Below are 13,606 nucleotides of genomic sequence, written 5' to 3'. Positions count from 1 at the left end.
ACCCAGTGCTAGTGAAGATAGAAGAGTCTTCTCAATGAATATATGGGACAACTGGATTATCTACACGGAAAAGGAGGAGGATCCATACCACTTAATGGGTCAAAGATGACCTCAATGTAAGAGTAATGGTTATGAATTCCTAAAAGGAAACATAAGTGTAAATTTCATGACCTTGGATTAAATAATAGTTTTTTAGATATGACAGCAGTCAAAGAAAGAAATAAATTGGAATTCACAAAATAAACTTGTGACTCAGATATTAAAGAAGTGAAAACAAACAAACCATCCCAGGAGTAAAGTATTTGCAAATCATATCTGATAAAATGTATTTAGAATATATTCTAAAAGAACTTATAACTCAACAGCAAAATAAATGGGCGAAGGACCTGTATATCTTCAAAGAAATAAACAGGAAAAGAGATTCCACAACACTTGCCATTAAGGAAATGCAAATCAAGATCTTTACACCCAGCAGGATGATTGCAATCAAAGGGCAGATGGTAACAGGTATGAGTGAGCATGTGGAGAAACTATTCCCATCGCTGATGGGAATGGAAGATGGTGCATCCCCTGTGAAGAGTCTGGAGTATTGGAGAACAGCAGAAAGGTCAATGGGCTGCAGCATAGTGAGCAAGAGGAATAATCTGAGATGAGACAGGAGGAGGCTGGGGCCGGCTCACCACCTGTAGGCTCTTCTAAAGCCACTGATGGGTTTAGGAAGGGAACTAGATGCTGGAGGTGGACTGATGGGGGTGGGGTAAGGGTGTGATGAATCAAGGTCACCTCTCCAGTTCACATCCTGACCAGCTGAGTGGAGGGAGCTGCCACTGGCAGAGGTAGGGAAAGGTAGGGAAGACCTGGAGAGAACAGGTTGTGGTCAGAGACCTGGAGTTTCCTCCTAAGGTTAAGTTTGAGATTCTGTGTCAATTACAATAAAAGAATATTTTCTTTTAGTAAAAGAATCTCATAATTTTTAGTAGGGCTTTTGGCTTCCAATCTAGAGACTACATTTTCCTTCCTCCTTCTGCACTATGTAGCCATGTGAGTAAATCCTTGTCAATGGAGAACAGCACAAGTATGTGTAGCTTCCACTTGACAAAACTGAGACTTGGAAAGAAAAACAAATGGGATTTTTTTCAAATCTCTGGAAGCCAAAACTTTTTAGAGCATATTCTCCTGAATTATATCAGTAATATCCACTTTCATTAGGTGGCTCTAGTTTTAATGAACTGATCAGAAAGAATTCTATGTGACTTGATACAGCGAGTTCTAGTTGCTTTCCGTGATTCTCCTTGGCCAAATAACTTTTGTCACTGGCGACTACATTGCCTGCATTTTAGCATTAAAAAAATACATCAAAGGTTTCTTGTCCAATTATTCAGATCTAAAAATACATGATACACAAAAAGAAGTGAACGCCATTACCAAGTACCGGCTGTGTGTGCTCTGGAACATGAGAGAATGGTGTCTTTACCTGCATGTGCTGCCCACTATTCCATCTCTGTTCGCAGGTACTTGGTACAGTCTGAAATGTTCTTCAGCTGAGCAGAATCTAATCTTTCTGAACACATAGGACATGTGCTTTCATGGTTTAACATGCTGTTTTGGGGAGGGAAATTCAGAGTAAGATAGTTGTACAATATTCCTTTACCTTTGAGCAATTCTAGTGTAAAAAGCAGCTATTTTCTATCTTTACCTCATAACTCATGCAATTTAAGAATTAGAAATATTTATCAGGTGTGGTGGTGCACACCTGTAATCCCAGTGGCTTGGGAGGCTGAGGCAGGAGGATCATGAGTTCAAGGCCAGTCTCGCAAAAGCAAGGTGCTAAGCAACTCAGTAGGTGAAGTTTGAGATACTGTGTCGATCAATAATAATAAAAGATTATTCTTTTTCCTGAGCCACATCCCATCCCTAGTCCTTTTTATTTTTTATTTTGGAACAGATTCTCGATAAGGTGCTGAGGCTGGCTTTCAACTTGCAATCCTCCTGCCTCAGCCTCTACCTCAGTTTTCTGAGTCACTGGGATTACAGGTGGGCACCACCATGCCTATTGAAAGATCCTCTTAAAGATAATGGTCCATAGGTCATAGAAGTTTCTTTCAGGAAGACAATTTGGGTCTTTAGGAACATGAAACATAAGGAGACTTCAGAATAAAGAAGTGAAAAACAAAAGGCCTGTTTTTGTATAAAATTGTGACTGTGAAAGGATGCACACTTACGTCTTAAATTCTGAATATAGTGCAGGAAAGTCACAGTGTGGACACACTGTCCAGTCATTTTTCAACATGTGCCGGCCCTGGAAACAGTACATTTAAGAGTAAAATTCATCTTTGTTTTAAAAATCCCAGTATTAAATTATAACAATTACAATTAAAGCCAGGTCTCTAAATTATGAAATTATTGCTATTTCCTATAATTGCCTAGAAAGAGATGGTATCAGAAGTACTAAAGCTAAATTTTGCTTACCAGATTCATGTTTAAAGACAGAATAATCTTCATTTTTTTTTTTACATCATTACCTGAATTTATTTTCCTTTAAAACAGAGTTTACATTAGTCCAGTGATGAACAAATAATTTTTTGACAGTTGGTTGTAATAAAAACTACCAGTGGGCTGGGGATGAGGCTCAGTGGTTGAGCGCTTGCCTAGTACGTGTGAAGCAATGGGTTCAACCCTCAGCACCACATAAAATAAATAAATAAAATAAAGGCTAAAAAAACCCACAATTAAAACAACAACAACAACAACTCTAAACTACCGTTTATGAAATGCTGCAGCATGTCAGATGTTGTTGTAAGACCTTGTTAGGACATGTTATCTTTTCAGTCTAGTCGATCTCAGTAGGAAAGTCTTATTACAGATGCGTGTAGCAAGGTACAGGAAATGGCACCATGTTGTAGTCTAATAAGTGTCAAGAAAAACTCTGAGCCCACAGCTGCTGATCCTCATCTGCCCAGCTGCCCTGCAGTGCCTTCTGGCCAGTGCCCTAGCTTACATATGCTTTGAACATAACTTCCAACTTTGCTGACCATGAAATTGTATGCTAAGTGTGGCAGGAAATTGGAAGAATAGGATTATTTCAGAAATGAAGAAAATGCAGAAGTATATCAAGTATTCAAATGAAAAGGGAAACTATTATCATAAAGAAACTTACTGTTGCAATGCAATAGGGGATGTTGTTTTTACATCCAGGACAGAGGAGTTCACACTCTGGGAGAAGAAATTCACAGTATGGACACGGGGTCGTGGCCTCTTCTGTCTCAGATGTATCAGGTCTCCTGTGGAGGAACCATCACATGTCATTTACAAACACATTTCATAGAAGATGGATAGCAAAAAGCACACTTGGAAAGGACTGTGTAACTACCAGCTTCTTCATAGGCAGACTCAGAGATTGGAGATGCTTCTCAGCTCCCTGCCACTCTTGATCCCGCTGTAGGGAAGAGAGAGAACCCAGGATTGCCCAGGTTCAGGAGTTAAAGAGTTCACAGCACTTAAATGGCGGAAAACACAGGGAGGACTTGCTGTGTCTCTGTAGCAGTGAGCGTGATATTTTCCCTCTTTTCCTTTTTGTGTAGCTGAAGGGTTTTTTTAATGGCTTTCCAGCACTGTTCCAACAGAACTTGGTGACAATGGGAGAGTTCTAATTTTGTGCTGTCTAATACTATGGCCACGAGTCATATACTTGATATATGTGAGGAACTAAGTTTCAAAGTTTATTTCCATTTTAACTAATCTAAATTTAAAGAGCCATATGTGGCTAGTGGGTGCCATTTTAGACCACACAGCTGTGGACCACTCACTCATGTGTGGAGAATGACAATCGTCTCCTCAAAGCCAGAGCCTTGGCCAGCCTGCTCTACCTGTCCTCATCTTGCAGTTCTCCCCTTCCACGCTGGAAAGCGTACTGGGTCAGACTGATTTGGTGTGAAGCCATTAAACTTGTTAGCTTTTAAAAAAGGGTGTGTTCAGGTAGGCCCACCCAGTTTAAAAGTTCTTTGCCATGAGGATGGTCCCAGGGCCATCTGAAACTGAAGTGTTACCTGCTTCCATTTTCCTTGGCTGAGGCCTGGGTCACGTTTCCGATACAGCTGGGTCCCTGGTCATAACTGGGACTAATCGGTATCCTAAGTGTCATCACTACTCTGGACAAGTTGTTTAGAACTGCTGCATGATTGCAACTAATCTTTCCTTTTGTAGACGGTATTGCTACTTTTTCCTAGATTTCTGACCAGGCCACTAGCCTGCTTTCTGAAGCGAGGACATGCCTTATGTGCCTTTGGAAATGCACAGGATTTGGACTCGACTGGCAAAGGGCTGTTACAGAGTTTCTCACACTGAGAATGTCCACTAGTTTATTTATTCCCCTGGCAGATGCTCCTTGCTAGTAGCCATTCATTCTCTCCTTCCTTGGTAAGAGAACTTGTTTCCACTCAGCAATATGCTGTGTGGCAGAGCTAGCTAAAGAGGTGAACTGGGAGTCCTGAGGACGATGCCTTCCTGAATTGCCAGGCAAAAGCCCTTCCTTTAATTCTCTTACTTCTTCCCTCCTTGAATGGGAATGTGATGTCTGTAGGTGTGGCAGCTATCTTGCAACCAAGAGGAAGAAACTTCCGTCTTGCAGATAGCACAGCTGGATCTGTGCTTGGTGGTATCAGGACACAGTGGCACCAGCCCTAGACCATGAAGCCTTGTGCAAGAGTCACATAAATCCTGATTTGTTTCAAGACATTGTTGGGTTTTCTGTGCTTTGTAGCTGAATATAATCCCTTACCTGCTGTCTACTTTCTTATTGAGCCTGCGCATTAGCAGCTCCATTTTGAAAAATACCTCTGGGCAATGGGATTAGAGAGTAGAAATGGCTGTCTCTGCCTACCTGACCATTGCCTCGATCTTCTTTTTGTACTTGGCATCTATTTTGTTGCGGTACTCAGGCCTCATCAGCATAGCTGCAAAACTGAAAGCAGAGTTCTTCAGGCCTGCCCTGTGACACTCGATCACAGTAGACGTCAGGATGGGCACAATGTCTGCAATACAAATGCAACAGAGAAAGCACATGGCTCCTGTTCTCAGGGCACAGGCGTGACTCCATCCCTGGTTGCTAGAAAAACAGGATCACATTCACCCAAGCTTAGCTTTTTCTGCAAAGACCCACATGTGATATGTTTAATATGGAAAGGACACCACCGTGTAGTCAGGCTAACTGATGTCTTTCCCTTGATTAACTTGTTGCTCTGGGACACTGGGACCAACAACCCTTGAGGTGACACTGGGGTGAGGCTCCTTCCACACCTGAGATTTTTTTGCATCTGACAAGATTGCTGATAAATGGGTCTGGGAAGTTAATAACTTTATGCACTAATCTTTCTGCAGGCACCTAATTCTTCCTTTAGGACAGATAATCAGAATTACTGACTCAAAGAACATGACCTTTTAAAAATGACACACTACTAGTAGACAAACTGCTTCCTAGAAAGGCTACATCAGCTTCATTCCCACCAACATGCATGAGAGGGCTTGTTCTGTCCTACCCTTTGTCAAATGGTATTAAGTCCTTTTCTGTAACAAAAATACATTTAGAGAACGGGTTGGTGAGATTGTGACCCATAGGCCAGATCTGGCCCTCTGACTTTAGTATAACCCATGAAGTAAGAATGGTTTCTACATTTTAAATGGCTGAAAAGAGATCAAAAGAATAATATTTTGTGGCATGTTAAAATTTTATGAGGTTCCAAGATTTCTGTGTCTAAAAAATAGTTCTGTTGGAACCCAGCCCTGCTCACTCATATATGTATTGTTCATGCAAAAATGTCAGAGTTGAATAGTTGTGAGGGACAAAGGGCCCACAAAACCTGAAACATTTAACATGTGATCCTTTATGGGAAAAAAATAGGTAGATATCTGTCCTATTATGGTACAAAGTCTTATCCATTTAAGAATATTGTCATGTCATATCTTTTAGAATAACAGAACCTTTTTCAGAGACCATGTCCTACTGTGGTTGAGAACACAGAATCAAACTTTTTAACTGACAATGTGATCTTGGGCAGATGGATGTTATTTTTCACGTTCTTTGCCCCAGTTTGCTTATCTATAACATGTGGAGAATGATCCCCATGTGTGCAGAAGAGTAGCCACGTGTTCATGCTGGAGACTTTATCCTTAGACTAGACCTGCTTGAATGGTTGGCCCTTGACTTGTGTCTGGGAAATTGGATTTAGTGAGAGATCCCACCATTTCCAGAACTGATGAGTGGCTCCGTGTGCCTAAAAATCTTTGTACAAACAATGTGGTTTATGTGGATATTTGCTTCTTAGGAGGCTGGAAATTTTGGTACATGCCAGGCAGGGGTTACCTGTATACATAGTATATAAAACACTGGCTGGCAGCTGAGTCTGTGAGTATAGATCTCAAACTGCACTAGGGTGGACGGGTGGATAGTGAGCTCTTCACACAGTACTTACGTGATGGAAATTTGCTAATGTTGTTGGCCACCCGAATGAGCATTCGTGCCCCTTTCATGTGATCTCCATTTTTAACATGAATCTGAAATAAATGATACATTTTATTTTTACAGGCAGTCCCAAATCATGCTTTGTTCCCCTAAACAACAACAACATTATTATTATTATTATTGGTACTGGGGATTAAACTCAGGAGCCTCATCCCACTGAGCCACATCCCCAGCCCTGTTTATATTTTATTTAGAGACAGGGTCTTGCTGAGTTGCTTAGGGCCTCGCTAAGTTGCTGAGATTGGCTTTGAATTCACAATCCTCCTGCTTCGGTCTCCCGAGCCACTGGGATTACAGGAATGTGATGCGCCACCTCACCTGGCTCAAATAACTTCTTAATTGTGGGCCAAGATAGGGCCATCACGAGGTCCTTGCAGCCTTTCCTGGATGATACCACTGGCAATTTCTTCCTTACTGCCTCTCCTTCAAACGGCTGCTGCCTACCACGGTGGCCTTAGGTCTCACCTCTTCTATGCTCTGCATTTTACTCTGCCCTAGACCCTTGACATGAGTTCACATCCCTGGTCCATCTCTTACTGGACATTATTAATACCAACTTTGCCAAGTTGGTGTGAGGGGAAGGAAGGGAGGGAAGGAAGAAGGAATCTGTTAAAGGTAGAGGGTGTTGCTCATGGCGGGGGAAAGGGCAATGGCAGATGGAAGGTCTGAGGTGGAGGGGTGTGGGTAAGTTGAGGTAAAGCTGCAGAATTGGCAAAAGCCTGGCCAAAAAGCCATTGCAGTCACCCAGTGTGAGGTGAGGGGGCCCTTAGAGGTGGGAGAGTGGGGATGGAGAGAAGTATAGTAGTCCCCTTCACCCACGGCTTTGCTTTCTACAGTCTTAGTTACTTGTAATCTACCTTGGTCCAAAAATATGCACATTTGTCTACTCTTGAGTGACCACATTCACATAGTTAGAATATATTGCTATAAATGTTCTATTTTATTAGCTATTGTTGATCTCTTATCTGAAGCAGGGGAAGCCCTTCCTGCTTATTCTCCACCACCTTCCACTGACTCTGGGCCTCAACACTGCCCAGCCGAGCCACCGACACCTGAATGTCCTAGGCTGTCATTAAGCCACGCTCCCTATCCCAGCTCTGAGGAGAAAGCTGCACCAAAGCCAAGTCCACATTTCTCTTTAAATGTGTGTGGATGAATCTTTCTTCAGTCCTTTGTGTCAAAGATACTTGTGACATTTGTGCATCAATGTATTCTTCCTTGAGGGGGTTTGATAGTTTGGTTTAGATACTACAAGCAGTCAAAGACCTAGAAAGCCTTGGACATGCTTGGTGAGAGATTAGAGCTGAGGGGAAGAGTCACAAGGGTGCTCTCCAGCGAGAAGGGAGGAGAATGTCTGGATGGAATGGAAGGGATGGGTCAGCCCTGGGGGCCAGAGAAGAAAAGGACTCAAGCAGCATTCCATGGCGTATGGTGGTGGACAGCCTGGAGGAGGAATCCCTCCCTAGTTTTTGCACCTCAGCTCCAACTGTTTCTAGTCTCCCTCAACACCTAAGGTTCCATTTTGCTTATCTGTGCTCCCAGGACACTGGCGTCACCTCTCTCGTTGGCAGCTGAGGAAAACCTCCCTGTTTGCAGCCACTTTCTCTAGGAAAGAAGGATCCTGCTGCTCTGAAGGGAAGTGGACTCCCCGGGGGCTGCGTGTTGGAGTTCTAAATGCCTTTTCCTATCAATCAGCGCTGAGGACCCAGGTGTCTAATATGGTAGCCATTAGTCACATGTGGCATTTAAACTTTAAAATCACATGAAGCTAAAAATTGAGTTTAGCAGTTACACAAGTGCTCCACAGACAGGCTGTCAGCTTTTGTACTGGACAGCACAGGTATGGAACATTCTATCACCACAGGAAATTCTACTGGACAGTGCTGACATAGTAATCAGGGTTTAAATCGGTTTAAATTCAAGGTTACATGAGGTTCTGTGGACTGGCCAGAGAACCAATTTATTACTAATATGCAAGGTACTTTGACCTAAGTGAAAATTTGGGAAAATACAAGTTAGATTCTGTCTGTACCTTTACAGAGATATGAGTGTACATATGGACATACCCATGCAAACATACAACAGTGATTTATATGAATAAATACTTGAGATTTGCATGATCTATTTTGTTTCTATTGAAAATTGCTGATTAAAACCAATGTACAACTGGAAATAAATATGATCTAACTTGGTAAAACATTTGAAAATGTATGTACATGCATTTGAAGAAGCACAGAGGATATGTACAACATAATGTTAACACTTATATCTGAGTGACAGACTTCAAGCCTGAATGATTGTTTTCACCAAACTTTCTATAGTCTCAAAAATTTTTAATGCATATTATTTTTCTATGTAGCTGAAAATGAAACAATATTAAAAGCAGTGAAATTTTGTAAACTCTACTAATTTAGAATTAATAAACTAACAATTACTGGATAAATAAAAATGTTTTAAGTAAATTTGTTTTGTGGGCACAGCTAATATACCTATATGCTTCCAAATAAATACAATATAGAAAGACGCACACAGCAAAGCCTGCTCCTTTCTTCCCTCCCGTCTGCTGGGGCTTGGGTCCTCTCACGCCCTGCCACTTTAGCAAGCCAGTTCTACCAGTCTCTTCAGTATGTCTCTCATTATTCTGCAGTGAACAGCTAGGCATTCTTTCATTTCACACATAAGGCAGCGTATTGTAGCATTATTCTGGGTCATTCCAAGGGCCTCACCTTCACCAGTATATAACTGTGCAGGATCATGAGGTTGGTGGCCATCTCAGAGGGAATTTTGATCTTCTGGGATTTAAGTTCTGCGTACATGCTGAAGAGAACATCATGTGCATTCCGATAGTTTCCTTGAAAAAAGGCAGTAAAATGACATTACTGTAAAGGATGTCATCTGAGGACTTTTGTGGGCCCTCATTTTATAAGTGAAATTGCTAATCTTGTTTTTAGTAATATTTTAACCTTTTCTTCTACACAGTAACCTAGTACTGTTTCCTGTTCCATGTTACTAACATCCAGCCAGTCCCTCAGGAGAAGATGCCCTCCCAGATGATTCACTCTTCCTCAGGGCAACCACCTGACCCCAAAGTCCGCTGGGTCATTGAGTTCTGAGGCCTTCAGATTCCGTCCGGCTCCCTTCCTCGTGCCTGCCCTGAGTGCCTCTCATTTTCTTCCGGGCAGTAGTGTGCTAACCAGTGTTTCTCCTGAGCTTCATTCAGATGTCAGTGTCTTTCCAAAACTTCATGCCTACCCAGAAGCCTAACACCTCCAGGTCACACCCTTGCAAAAACCCTCCAGTGTAAATTCCCGAGCAGAGGACCTGAGCCCGGCAGATCTGCCCCCCACACCCAGGGTCATTGCCTTCTCCTGCTGCTGCCCACCTGGGGATGTGATAGCCTGGCTGCCCCTCTCCCAGCACATCCCCTTACTCCTCATCTCTCTCCTTTCCAACTCAGCTGGAGCCCTTGTTGCCACCCTCATTACCATCCTCCAATTGTCACCACCCTAGCCTTTGGGATGCCCTGGACCGCCTCTCCTAGTGTCTTTTCTATGATATTTCTCTTTTCTAGTCTAGCACTTGTCAGCCTGAATAACAACTCAGAATTCACTTTTTTTCTCCCATTGAATTGTGAACCCTCGAGGGCAGAACTGTGGCCCAGTTCTGTATCCCGAGCTCCTAGCACACATCTGACAGGTGTGAAGTTAACATAAGGTGAATAAAGTACTCTCTTAGTTTATTGCATATTTCCTAGAATTGTGTTCCATATATATAATATCTAAGATATATATATATATATATCTAATATCTAATATCTAAGAGAACTGGCTTGCAAAAACTAGTGAAGAATTGTGACTTATTCAATAACTATTTACAAAGCATATAAGGGAACCATAGAACATTCTGGAGTTTCCATAAGTAGTCCTGTAGATCACAAAGAACCAGGTGCATAGTAATACAGTATGATTATCTTCTACCATCTGATATCTCTTACACGGTTAAGGTCAAACACATGGAACTGAAAGGAAATGCCATTGTAGGAGGGGGCTGTGGGCTGGGAAGGTCAGAGGAGTCGTCCAGAGTCAGGAACTGTAAGATTGCAAAGGACGGCTGAACGAGTACCCCACAGGAGAAGGGTCAGTCCAGTTACTCTATGTCCCTCTGTGACAGCTATTATTTTATTTCTCTGAAACCTAGAAATGGCTACTTCCTACTTTCTTTCTTTTCTTTTTGGTGCCGGGGAATGAACTCAGGGCACTCAACCTCTGAGCCACATCCCCAGCCCTATTATGTATTTTATTTAGAGACAGGGTCTCACTGAGTTACTTAGCACCTTGCTAAATTGCTGAGGTTGGCTTTGAACTTGCAATTCTCTTTCGTCAGCCTCCTGAGCTGCTGGGATTACAGGCATGCACCACCGTGCCTGGCTATTTCCTTATTCTTTCGGATTCAAAGCAAGTCTAAATTAGAATCTGCCTACTTTTTTTTTCTGTCAGAAAAGGGCTTGGGGCTTGATTCTACCATCTATTTGGGTAGAAAAAGAACTGTTAGGGACTGGGGCTGGAGAGGCAGCTCAGTGCTAGAGTACTGGCCTAATATGTGTGAGGCCTGGGTTCAAATCCCAGCACTATAAAAAGCCCAAACCAAAACAAACAAAATGTACATGTGAGGCACTTACCAGCAGACTGCTCTTCTCTGGCAATTATTATGGCGGTCCGGGCAGCCTCTCGGTACTGTTTTAGAGCCATGTACAAGCGGAACAGGTATTTGGCGTCCTATCATACAAACCGTTAGAGAAACATCACTTTCTTCATTAGCTAAGGGGAAAAACACCTATGATTCTACACTTACAATCACATTCATCTGCCAGTAACTGAGAATTGATGCTGTTTTTAAAAACCCAATAAAGGAAAAAATAAAAAATAATTAGAAAAAAAAAAACGCAATAAAGGAATTTGTTCAGAGGTTAATATGTACCCAGTAGCCCTTTAAGTACTTAAGAAATATTAATTCTGTTAAGTCCTTTGGCCTACCCTAGGAGAAATGGTTATTATTCTAATTTCATAGATGAGAAATTGACACAATAGGAGACAGCCAGAGCCAGGGTTTGGACCATCATGGTCTGGATTCCAAGTCTCTGTTCCCAACCCTGCTTCACAGAGGATCTTTCATATATTTGGAGGGAAATGCATTCTTACACAATATACCAGTTTTCCAAGATTGAAAAAAAAATTTAAAACTCATATAAATTCTCTGTTTTATAAAAATTTTCTTTGGCCTTTGATCACTTTATTCCTATCCTAGTTTGAGACTTTTTCTTTTCTTCTTCTTCTTTTTTTTTTTTTGGTACCAGGGATTGAACCCAGGGGTGTTTAACCACTGAGCCATATCCCCAGCCTGCTTAGTTTTTATTTTAAGTCAGATATCACTAAGTTGCTTTGGGCCTCCCTATGTTGCTGAGGCTGGCTTTGAACTCATGATCCTCCTGCCTCAGCCTCACAGGCTGCTGGGATTACAGGCCTGTGCTTGAGAGCCTTTCATCATGTATTTGATGCTGCTTTCCAGGTTATTGGAATAAGTGGACATAGTGGGAGGTGGTTTGGATCAGACCAAGGACCTGTGTCCTTTGGCAAGTCAATTTAGCTTCTCTGGGTCTCAGTGGCTTAATCTGTAAAATAAAGGAAATGGACTCAGGCATCTACTTGCTCTCCAGCTGTGAGATGTACAGCCCTCTTTAAATCAGTGACTTGAGTGGTCAAGCAGCATTCCTTGACCATAAAAGCAAGAGGGAGAACCGGTTCCTGGCATTCTGAAAGGCTAGCAAGTCTGTTCTCACCAGGACAGGGAGAAGACCAGTTTCTGCAGGAACTCTCAGGGAGTATTTTGAAAAGATAATCTGTGCAATTAATTTCTACTTTAAAGTGAGTTGTTTTTATGCTTAATATGATTTTTGTTAATGTCCATAATTTAAAAAATTTGAACAAAGCACACTGATTTTTAGGGACCAGTGAAACAGCGATTGTTTTCATAATTCCCAGCTAAACTAAACTAAAACAAAAGTCAAGGTGCTGGGGACTGTTTTCTGGAGGGATGCAGCTATTTCCCAGGTGGACCGCTAACTTGAAAGAGTAAATATACATGCTGGGCGCGGTGGCTCACGCCTGTAATCCCAGCGGCTCGGGAGGCTGAAGCAGGAGGATTGCAAGTTCAAAGCCAGCCTCAGTAATGGCGAAGCACTAAGCAACTCAGTGAAACCCTGTCTCTAAATAAATATAAAATAGATCTGGGGATGTGGCTCAGTGGCTGAGCGCCCCTGGGTTCAATCCCTAATACCCACCCACCCACCCACCAAAAAAGAGTGAACATCCATAACATCCTTCAACACTTGGGTCTGTCTAGATGAGCTGCAGCTAATTTCAGAGACAAATTTTCAAGCCCGTGTTCCAAAGCCTTGATAGCTGATAGGTGAAAGCTGGGCCGAATGAAGACATGAGCACCCACAGAGCAGAGCCTCCCCTACCTTGGGCAGGCCGTCACTCTCCCCCATCAGGTGGTCGATCAGCTGACTGGTCAGCAGTTCATCTTTGGCTTGGCCAACCTGTTTCGTAAAGGAAAAAAACCCCAGCAAATCAGCACCTTAAACCTAGCAGGAGGGGAGAAAGACAATCATTTGCTGTGGATGTGGAATAAAAGAATACATGGAAGTATCTGTAGTAAAGTGCTGGAAACATAGACTCAGAGTCTTTAGTTGCCAATAAAAATCCATTCTTAGAAACTGTAACTTTACTCAGCTGATGTTTCTTTGTACAGAGAATATGCTTCTTAGGTTTCAATAAAAAAAATCTTAAGATCAGTGTAGCAACATCTGGCAAAAAGCATCGCATCTTGAGCACAAGACCTGGGCCTTTCACGGGTGCATCTCCCTAATCAAAACAATCTGAAATCTAAAACTTTTTGAGGGCCAACATGATGCCCAAAAGAGTTTTGGATTTTGGAGCACTTCAGATTTTAGTATGCTAATTAATCTATGCCGGCATTCCAAAATCCAAAAGACTGAAATCTAAAACACTTCTAGTTCTAAGCATTTTG

The 13,606-nt window shown here is 42.2% G+C and overlaps 2 protein-coding genes across 3 annotated transcripts in view; one reads left to right on the top strand and one right to left on the bottom strand.

The window, feature by feature from the left end:
- The window catches only part of Wdr19 (WD repeat domain 19), a 73,562-nt gene that overhangs the window by 4,870 nt on the left and 55,086 nt on the right, over positions 1–13,606 (bottom strand). Inside the window, exons 29-36 of the mRNA XM_046450441.1 lie at positions 13,038–13,115; positions 11,196–11,292; positions 9,244–9,368; positions 6,468–6,549; positions 4,880–5,030; positions 3,158–3,281; positions 2,223–2,299; positions 1,475–1,599 (exon numbers count right to left, since the gene is read on the bottom strand). Coding sequence (XP_046306397.1) covers positions 1,491–1,599; positions 2,223–2,299; positions 3,158–3,281; positions 4,880–5,030; positions 6,468–6,549; positions 9,244–9,368; positions 11,196–11,292; positions 13,038–13,115 — 843 coding nt within the window. The 3' untranslated portion in view covers positions 1,475–1,490. The remainder of the gene's footprint in view (positions 1–1,474; positions 1,600–2,222; positions 2,300–3,157; positions 3,282–4,879; positions 5,031–6,467; positions 6,550–9,243; positions 9,369–11,195; positions 11,293–13,037; positions 13,116–13,606) is intronic.
- Rfc1 (replication factor C subunit 1) overlaps positions 1–13,606 on the top strand; it is a 110,704-nt gene that overhangs the window by 78,237 nt on the left and 18,861 nt on the right. The window contains exon 26 of one of the 2 annotated variants that reach the window (XR_009227131.1): positions 8,060–9,042. The exons of the other annotated variant lie outside the window; for it this stretch is intronic. The gene's annotated coding sequence lies outside the window, so the exon portion shown is untranslated. Of the gene's footprint in view, positions 1–8,059; positions 9,043–13,606 lie in introns of those variants that run through there. 2 annotated transcript variants of the gene reach the window in all.

Source organism: Marmota monax, unplaced genomic scaffold, assembly GCF_021218885.2.
Source record: "Marmota monax isolate L192 unplaced genomic scaffold, Marmota_monax_Labrador192_F-V1.1 WCK01_AAM20220418_F8-fsc00025, whole genome shotgun sequence".
Lineage (NCBI taxonomy): Eukaryota > Metazoa > Chordata > Mammalia > Rodentia > Sciuridae > Marmota > Marmota monax.
This window is presented reverse-complemented; position numbering and strand designations above follow the sequence as displayed.